At 41.2% G+C, this 10,428-nt stretch overlaps 1 protein-coding gene across 7 annotated transcripts in view; it reads right to left on the bottom strand.

Moving 5' to 3' along the window:
- Positions 1-251: 251 nt before the first annotated feature.
- The window catches only part of INPP4B (inositol polyphosphate-4-phosphatase type II B), a 709,083-nt gene continuing 698,906 nt past the window's right edge, over positions 252-10,428 (bottom strand). For 4 of the 7 annotated variants that reach the window (XM_055144514.1, XM_055144518.1, XM_055144515.1 and 1 more), the window contains one exon: positions 3,154-4,564. In XM_055144514.1, coding sequence (XP_055000489.1) covers positions 4,390-4,564 — 175 coding nt within the window. In that variant the 3' untranslated portion in view covers positions 3,154-4,389. Of the gene's footprint in view, positions 3,125-3,153; positions 4,565-10,428 lie in introns of those variants that run through there. The other 3 variants (XM_055144517.1, XM_055144520.1, XM_055144516.1) reach the window with 3 other exon arrangements.

The raw sequence follows: 10,428 nt of genomic DNA, 5'->3' as shown, positions 1-10,428 counted from the left end.
TAAAGACAGTTTCTGACGTAGTAACATCTGTTTGGATAGAACGTTCTAGCTTAAAACTGACAAAGAAACAAAACATACAATAGATATTGAGGCTTCATGAGACAGTGAGACATAAAAATAAAAGCACACAGCTTTTCCCACTGCAGCTGGGCTACATGAATGCAAATTCATGATAAATTTGTCAGTCAACTCCAGATTTTTCTGGAGGTCCTTCCTTTCAGCAGGCCATAATTTGTAACACCCCCACCCCCCACCCCCAGCTACTGATATCTTATTTCAATAAGTTTGTTTCCCTCAGGATCCGCTGAGAGAAATTTTTCTTAGCAGTTTCCTAAACCTGTGATAAAAGTTCGTTTGTTCCCTAAAAGATTACAAAAGGTGGTCTGTCTATTAAACTAAGCAAGTGATAGATTGCCTGCTCGGAAATCAACTGCCTAAAACATCTGTGATGAGTTAGCTGACTGCCTTAATTTGTTTAATCAAACAAATTAATTTGTTTAATCAAACAGGTTCCAACTGAGTTATATTTATTAGGATCTGGACACTGCTATATTTCTTTCCAGCATGTAGCAAACGCAAACAATCATAAACTTAAAAATGGGTCACTAAGCATGTTTTCAGTGATGTGCCAGTTAAACTGACTTTTCTTCCTAGTTTTTATATACTGCTGAGGTGATCTTGGTAAGCCCATTAGCACTACTGGGCTGAGTATCACCAAGGGTGGCTCCGGGCCCCCAAGAATGGCAGGATGTGGCCCATAAAAAAAAGAATGCACAAAAATAGGTTTGCTACAGGAGATGTTTTTGATACGCTAATAAATACTAATGTGCATGTCTGCATGCAATCATATTACAGTGCTATTCTTTGGAACTTTCAATATGTAAGTATTTATTTAAGTACTTTTTTAGGAAAAAATAATAAATAAAACCCTGTTGGCTTTCTAGTGAATGAATGCTTTTTCCATATTTGAGTCAAAAGGTTTCATTTTAAAAACTTAGGTTTTGGGAGAGTGTTTACTGGAGAATCAGTTCTTTTGGTCTCTTGGAGTTCAGAATACTGTTCAACACACTGAATTAGGCTTCATGGTTATTCAAGGACATCTCAGTTGTACCAACCTCTTTATCTTACATCCGGTTACAATGAAAATAGTCACAAACCCTGCCATTTCCAATGAAACTAAGCAACTCGCAGATTATATTGAAATGGATAAGGTGGTACAAAAGAGAATACCACGATGAGGCTATCTGCAAATAGATCCTTCCACACATAGCATCTTTGCAAGCAAAGGCTTGTGGATGGTTTGGCGTCCGTCTCAAGTATAATGTCCACCGGCCATTAATTATAATGATAGATGATGCTAGTACTAACAGTCCCAAAGAGACACCTCTGAGATTTAGTAATTTGAAAATCCCCACGAGTCCTGAGTTTTGTCCAGAACCCTTATCTCAAAAGTCATCCTGCCAAGAAGTTACCACATTAGCTGTGGCAAGTCCCAGCAAACCATCCCTGAAGGTGCTCATTCTGCAAATGCCCCTGGCATTTATGAGGGAGATGCCCACCCTGGAACACAGACTTCCAGACGGTTTGCCTTTTCAGAGCGTGGAAAGGAGAACTTCTTAAAAATTATTAATATTTGGAGCAAAACTGCTTTAATTACACAAGCCTTTCTCGTCTAAGCTTCAATTCTGGTGATAAATCACCAGTTTCTACTCAGCTAACAGGCCCTGTCCTCACATTTCACACCAACCGAATACAGCAGTTAGGCTTTTCCTTTTCTGGCTTGCTTTTTGTCATGGCAGGGATTGAACCTGGGACCTCACACCTGCAAGGCTGAACCTCTCAGCCAGCTCTACCATGACCATTTGAAGACGAGGCGAGGCAAAGGCTGAAAGGTTAAAAGAGACTGGGATCATTGTGACTCTGAAATTATCCAGCCAGGTGAGGATACAGCATTCCTTCCCAACGGACTCATTTAGAATGATGCTACATGAGGTCATTTCCATAGCAGTTTTGAATATGGAGGACATAAGTATTATTTGACTGAGTGAAGGCAAATATAAAATTCAGGTCAACTGGAATGATCACTCAAGTTTGTCCTGAACTCTGGCAGTACGCGTTTTGAGAGGTTCACCCACCTGTACTGAAATCTCTCTATGTCAGACAGACAAACTGACATTAATTAGGTCTGTTTTGCCCCTCCCCCAGTGACTTTCGGGAGAACGCCGTAAAGGTAGGAACTGCCTTTCATGAGCTGGACTACATCAAGTGCAGGCTGATGTAGACTTTCATTTGGGATGAATGAGTTGTTCACCTTGAACTTCCTGACTGCTCCATTCTTCTCACATCTTGCCTTCTGCACTATTGAGCTGTTTGCAGGGCAACTTGCAGAGCTGGGCCCTCTAACCCTGGGCCTAAGTTTGGAGAAGATACCAAGTTTCTGAAAAACACAGACACCACACAACCAGCCTGGTTGGTTCCTCTGCCTGCCCCGTCTTGACCGAAGGCTCCAAGTCCTTAGAAACACATCGGAAGTGGCTTTCATGGTCAGAGTCCAAACTTCTGCTCCCTAGAGCCATAAATGTAAAATGCCACCAGAGAGGTCGGGGTTACCTGTCTGACCTTGGCACTCTCCTGCACTTGCCCTGGGGAGCTACGAATGCCATGCTATGCATCCTGTGTCATAGTAGGGCTATTTTCCCAAAATGTCACAGAAAGGCCCCTTGGAATGAAATGCACACTCTGAGTTGCTCTCAGCCGCTGAAGATGAATACAGAGAAGTAAAGTACTCAAAACACAATCTGGGGAGTTTGAAAAAAGGGCTATTTTCAGAGGAGTGTCCTGCTAATTCAGTGATTCCTATGTGGGGAGTGGAAAACATCCCTAATAGCCTCGTTTCAGAAGTGTATGACAATTTTTAAAAGGAAAGGTGGAGGTTAGGAGATTATTCAACTGCAGCGTGTTTGTGTCCCTGTTTATTTACATGATGGAGACTTAGGTGTCAGCTTTTCCGTAAGTCCCCTCTGGAGGTCGGTAGTACTTGGGGAAAGCCATCAGCTGCAGCATGTTGAAAGCATACTTTCTGCATTGGATATTCTTCAGAACATTCTCTATCCGGCATCCTTCTCTGGGAAAAGGGGAAAAAGGACAACTTCGTGAAACAGAATAAATAAATATGCTTTATTTGCTCAATGCAGAGTTGCAGCAACAGTCCAAGTAAAAATAACAAAGATCAACTCTACATTTTTTTTCCACAAATGATGATACATCTTACAAAATTAAATCCTAGGCCAGGCCCAATACCATTACTGCCCTCCAAAAGAGATGACCAAAGTCTCTTTGCTCTCCACAGACACTTAAGCTTTAACAAACTCTTTAAATATATTTTGCTCCACAGTACAACTTCACTTTAATTCCATAAATATATCTGCCTTTTAAATAATAACTTTTCCCCAAGTTAATTTCCGAGTCTCTTTAAAACACATTAAAATCTATATGTAGCCCTAAGGATGCAGGTTCTAGGAATAAGGCATTTAATTTATTAAGTCTGGCCCTATAGATTTTCAAAGGAAAGTTTTATCTCTATTTAACCTCATTACTTTAGCTGTGCAACAGAGAGAAAAAAATGGCTTTCTGAATAGCCTGGTCCAAGTTTCAGCTTTAGAAAGGAAGAGAGTTTGAGCAGAACAGTACAAAAGTCACAGGTGTTGAAAATGGAGCATCAAGACACAAACGAGACCTCATTAAAAAGAATAGAAAAGTATTCCGAAAGCCAACTCAACCCAAACCATAGTTACAAAGTAGTTCATTAATTACAAAACAGAAAGTGGCCATTCTCTCCATAAAGTTAGTTGACAGGTAGGGTTAACGGCAGCAAAGAAATAACACAGCAAACAGGTTAAGAAACCAAACAGAAGTGTCTATCCGCAAACGGCGACAGTGATGTTAGCACAGTGGAAAAAAAATTCTGGAACCTCCCCACGTCTAGGACTTGTCCCAGGGTCTCAGGGCGTTGTGCAAATTCAGTCTCAATTTCCTTAGCAAATTTCATGGGCGGCGGAACAGGAGGTGCAGAACTTCAAGCATTCAGGATTCTGTTCTTTGTCTTATTCCAAAGACAGTAATTGAAAAATTCTTCTTGAACTAGTTAATAATGGGAAACACTTTTCCATGAACAATAGAGCAAAATAATTCACTTACTGCATAGTACTTCTTTTTGTCTGTTTTGTTTTTGTTTTAGATTTTAGGAAAAAAAAACCCAACACAACGCAAACATTTTTTTTTCCCCTTGTAAATTCTGTGAATCTGAAAATGTAGAAATATTACAGCATTGTCCCCATAACTGAAAGTCCATGGTCATTTGGTAGAAAAGAAAGAAATACAACAGGAAACTTATTGGTATTTGGCTAAGAGTAATGCCAGACTTAGAATGAGCCACACGACTAGCAGGTGGGAACTGACAAGCAGCAAGGCGACGGGGTAGAAGTGTCGAGAAGTTGGCTTGTTATCAGGGAGACAGCCTGTTTCAGGATCATCGGACTCGTTCAGTGCTCCCTGGGTGTGTCTGCTGTTAGACAGGGGGGAGTCGGGGAAGGAGAGAAAAAGAGTACAGCGTTCACACAGTAAAGATACTCAACCTTCAATAGTCTGCACACAACACACAATTTATCCAAGGCAGCTGTTGCAGATTATGTTTTTAATGCTAAAAAGCCTTAATTGCATTCTCTGTGTTCTCTTCTCACTGCGTTACATCAACAAAGATTCAAAGAGGAGACTCCCTTTGCTTTGTGGGGAAGAAGGCAGAGACGCGGGTGTGATACGCACATGGCATGCATCTGTGTTTACGAGGCAGCGTTAAATAAGCACAATAGCACGAGGAAGCAAGAAGGCATGAATAAAACTAAAATATGGATCAGCCTGTAAAAATAATCTGCTAAATGCATCTTAGGAAAATGAAATGAGAAACGCAGTCTGTTCGGAAGCGAACAAACGTGGCTGGCACGTTAAAACACACCTCCTTGGGTACTGAACCTATAGGATGTGTTTTGAGTTATGAACATGATTTATGGAAATGGCTTGGTATTTAAAATGACAAAACATCCGACATGTCATCCTTCCCAGCTAGAAGATAAGTGGGACAAAGTCAGACTCAGCGCGTGGCTCTTTGTTCAGCTCATAAATTAGAGCGTCCCTGTCCTCTGCTCACCTCGCTGAGATGCAGCCGAGTCTCTTTCCTGTGAACCCCTGATCTTAAAGAGGGGGGTCTTATTTTCTGTGTGTGTGAAACAAGGGCCAGGAGGACTGAATATAGGAGCAGCTGTCATTATGGCGAATCTGAAATGTGCTACACTGGCATGATTTGAAAGTGGGAATTCTTTTCTCTGATCTGGTTCATCATGGCACAATTCCAATCACACTCAGTTGTCTGGAGGTGGTTTGATGTCTAACGCCTCTTCCGGAGTTTCAGCATAAAAGGGGTTGGCATTCAGTCTTAGAGAACTGTAACTTCTACACAGGCTGAGCTTCCCAGATCCTCTTTCAACCAATGACAGCCCCTGAAAACCTCAGACAGGACATTTGAACCAGACATGGATCACATTCACAGTCTCATTTGATGAAGAACAGTTATGTTTTTTCAAACAGGAGCCTGACTGTCTCTGAAATGTCAATTGGCTCTGCACTAGTGTGCCGAGGCCGGCGTTTCCTGGCTGCCTGGTGAAACCTACGTGTGGAGAAATCTTTCATCTGGGAAGCAAATGGCCTGCAAAGCAAAATGGACGGTTATCTTGGACTTGCAGGATTCCTAAGGTCAATCAGTGACCAAATGAACCAAATGAACCCGTAACTTATTCATTTATTCAAAACTTCCCATTGCATACTGGGTAGGAAATAACACCCCAGATGGTCAGGCATTGTTATCTTTGACTGGGGCTGAGGAAAGATTCCTTGTTCTATACTGTGTCTTCCTAACATGGGTTTCTTAGCATGCTTAAAATCCTTACTTTGCTCCTCCCAGAGAAACATTTCATTCATTTTTCTAACCACACATGAACATAACGTTTGTGTACTCTGTTAAAACTTTCTGTTTTTTACATTCCATAAAGTGAATTTCTTTGGTTGATTTGCACATACCGGGTGGTGTAGTAGCAGATTGGAGCAGATTCTGGGTCCAGACTATGGAAATTCGAACTTGGTTCAGTTATCGGTTAACTAAGGGTTTCTGGGAAAGTTAGTTAACCTTTCACTTGTTGACTTCTTTATCTCTAAGATGGAGTCAATCATGACAATGATTATACCTACACTTCACAGAACTGTAATGAAGTATCCCAGGTATATTAACACATAGTTCTCCAGACAGAAGCCATCAGTAAGCGTGACTATGGCACAACTGTTCAATAGATAGACACGTCTCAGTATTGGAATTAGAATCTTTCTAGCTAGTGCAGTTAGAGACTCAGACAGACAGACAGACAGACAGACAGACAGACAGACAGACAGGATTGTGAGTCACTCATCTATTCCCCAGGCTTTGGAGCAGGCACGTCCACTCTGGTGGAGCCGAGAGAGGTGGGACATCAGAAGAGTTCATTTGCATCCATTTTATATATTTCTGCTTCTGTTCTAGAATTGGCTTGTGTGATACTCCAGTGACCAGACATGGACAGACCACAGTCACAATGATTTCAAACATGCCACTGAGTAATCTGAAATCGTTTCAAATCTCAAAGCTACCATGCCCCATAGTCTGGTGGAAAATAATGGTTGGAAATAACTGGTGAAGCTTAAACAATTCTGGGAATGAGGAAAAGACAATTTTCAAAGCAGTTTGTTCCCTTCTCAGGCAGCTATGGAGGGATGGGCCAGGGAGTGTGCAGGCATGCGGGTGTGGGCGGCAGAGTCTGAGAGAGAGGATCAAGGTGACTGAATAGGGGAATTTATGGTCCTCTTGAGGTTTCGGATGCACAAAGTAAAGAGACAGTCTGCAGTGCTGTTTGCATCTTCCTACTCTCAATTCCAGCAATCGCTAGCTAAACCCACATTAACAAATAATCTCTTTCTATTATGAATTTTCCCATAGGCACAGGGACAATAGGAGTCTTACAATAATTGAGTAAGAAATACAAAAGACTGACTCAGCCTTGTTCCAGGTATAAAACAGGCCTGGATAAATGCCAGCTTTCACCACAACCACAATTCTATTCTCACTAACATTCCCTTCTGTCTACTTTTAAGGTCAAGGTTCTCTGCCAACTACCAACTTTACTGACATCTTGGTTTCTGTCTGTCTGTCTGTCTGTCTCATATCTAATCTATGAACTGTGAAGAAATAGGCAGAGGAGGTAAGGCTTTCATGCCGAGGAAATCCTGGTTTGATCTCTGGCACCATATACGGTCCCTTGAGCACTGCCAGGAGTTACTTCTGAATACAAAGCTTGGAATAAACCCCTGAGTACCATCAGGCGTGGCCACCCACATCTCTTTTTATATCTATTTTTATAGAGAGATTAGATATATAATCTATCCACCTATTCATACACTGTCTATCTAATCTGTCTACCCACTTATCCTTCCATTCATCTTTCCATCCATCCATCAATCCATTCATCATTCTATCCATCCATCCATCTTAGTATCAATATTACATTTCGATTATAAAGTTACTGCCTATCAATATTATAGCAGAAAGCAACATTCTTTTCTTCCCAGCAGGGCCACTAAAATGGGCTTTGGGCATAAAGTAGAGTAAGGCCAGAAATGTAAGTAGACAGGAGAATGAACTCCTTATTCCAAATACAGGGGACTGATTGATCGAGATGCCTCCCACCCCCCACCCCCACCCTTTTGTAACTGCCAGAGCACGTTTAACATTTTCCAGTCTGCTTACTATCTTCCAAATGAAAATTGCCAATTAAAAGGCTATGTCTCTGCGTGTTGAGGAGGAGGGACGGTTTTATAATTTAATTTATTTGTTGTTTACTTACTTCGATCTCTGGAGATTGTAACAGTACATTAATAACATCGCACACAAAATCAACATGTTATTCAACTGGAATGGAAAGCCAAAAGGCTGCCCCAGGACAGGAAGCTGGGGGTAACCCGGAACAGACAGAGGTGCATTCCGGGGCACCTCCTGCTAAGAGCGGCAATAATGGGCATTTCTTTGAGGTCGCAAATGAAGTTCAAGCAGTCTGCATGTGCAAATAGCAGGCGATGGTTAAAGTCAAAACATTAGTCACCAATCACATTTTACTTGGTGTTCCCTTCTCTGTCTGGGATGAGTTTTCACCAACATGTGAGGCCCGCTTCCAAGCTATGGAGCCAACCTCCTGGCTTTATATACTACTATTCTTGGATGTAAGTCTCCTAGATCCTGCGCGGGGAGGGAGATGCATGCTGAAAGTAGACTAGAGACTGAACACGATGGTCACTCAATGCCCCTGTTGCAAACCACAACACCAAAAAGGAGAGAGAGAACAAATTGGAATGCCCTGCCACAGAGGCGGGGTGGGGTTGGGTGGATGGGATCGAGGGGTGGGAGGGATACTGGGTTCATTGGTGGTGGAGCATGGACACTGGTGGAGGGATGGGCTCTCAAACATTGCATGAGGGAAAAACAAGCACGAAAAGATGTGAATCTGTAACTGTACCCTCACTGTGACTCACTAAAAATAAATAAATTAATTTAAAAAACCCCAAAACATTAGTCATTTTTTTCACCAGGAGACTAGGACCAATAATCAGTTAAGTGACTGCCTTGCTGTGGACCCTGACAATCTAGTGTCATTCCTCTGAGTCATTCCTGATGGGTGGATCGCCATGCAGCAAACTACAGTGTTCTTGCTAGTGCAAGTGTGACAAAGTGTAACATGCTCAGACATTTATGGGAAGTGACTGACTCAGCAGAATGGAACATAATTTTTTTTCAAAGACTTGTCAAAGCAATCACTTAAAATAGAAATGAGCCAAAGGAAATGTCTCTCTTTTAAACACATCACTGCCTGCATGGAGAGACATTTATTTCCTTAAATAAAATCCAATGTGTAGGACTTGATGATATTTGCTTTTCCTCTTCTGTCAGTGCCGAATGCTGAGGCCTAGACCACAAGTCCCCCTCTCCAGAGATCCAGTCAACCTCCCAGACCTCTAGAAACAAAGATCAGAACATTCCTACTGCCCTCCACTGGGAAGTTCTGCATTTATAGTTTCTTTATCAGGTATATTATTCCTTCAACCTTTATAGCTCTTCAAGCTCCTCCAAAGGGAAAGAATCATTTAAGACCAAACTAATATTTTCCTCACTTGTATTTATTATTGCCCTTCTTTTTTGTTCTTGGATAGTTTAATACAAAACTGTAGTAATCAAAACCACATGGCAATAGGATAAATTAACTCTTTATGTTTATCAATGGAATAGAATTGAGAGTCCAAACATAAACCCTCAGGCATATAGACAACTAATTTATGTCAAAGAGGCAAAGACAGGGGCATGAAATGGAGCAAAAAGCTTCCCAATTATGCTGGGAAAACTGAATAACCACATGCAAAAAAAAAAAAAAGAAAAGAAAGAAAAAAATAAAAGGAAGAAATAAAAAAGAAAAGAAATTAAAGAAAAAAGAAAAGTAAAAATTAAAAGAAATAGGACCCCTATCTCACACCATACACTAAGGTCAATGTAAATTGGCTTATATTCCTAAATAGAGCACCTATTTTTACAAAATGCATCGAGGAAAATATAGGCAGAACTGCCCAAGATCTTACTGCAGAGGAGTCTTCAAGGACACAACTCCAGTGGCAAAGTAAAAAGAAGCAGAAATAAATGGGACTATATTAAGAAACATCTGCACTGGAAAACAAACGATACCTAAAATAAAGGCACTACGCTGATTCGGAGAAAAATGTTTGCACATCAAACATCAGACAAAGGACAGATATTCAAGACCTATAAAGCACCCTCTAAACTCAACAACAACAACAATCCCATCAAAACACAGGGAGATATGAGCAGATACTTTTTCATAAATAACACAAAGATGGCAACAGGTATATGAAAAATGTTCATGACTGGTTATCAGGGAAATGCAGATCAAAATAACAAGGACCTATCACCTCACACCAGAGAGAATGGTTTATATGCCCAAGTCTGGAAATAAGAAGTGCTGGCAGGGATGTGGACAACGGGAAATTTTATTCACTGCTGGTAGGACTGTTTGCTTGGTTTCTCATTGCAAAAATATAAGACTGGAGCTCCCATGTGACCCAGCCATTCCACGCCTGGGCTTCTACCCCAAGAATACAAAAACATGACTCCAAAAGAACATATGCACACCTATCTTGACTGCAGCCACTGTTGACAATAGCTAAGATGTGGAAACATCCTAAGTTCCCCCAAATAGAGTGGTATAAATATACAATGGAATATTACTCAGTTAT

This window comes from Sorex araneus, chromosome 7 (genome assembly GCF_027595985.1).
Source record: "Sorex araneus isolate mSorAra2 chromosome 7, mSorAra2.pri, whole genome shotgun sequence".
NCBI classification, from domain to species: Eukaryota; Metazoa; Chordata; class Mammalia; order Eulipotyphla; family Soricidae; genus Sorex; species Sorex araneus.
This window is presented reverse-complemented; position numbering and strand designations above follow the sequence as displayed.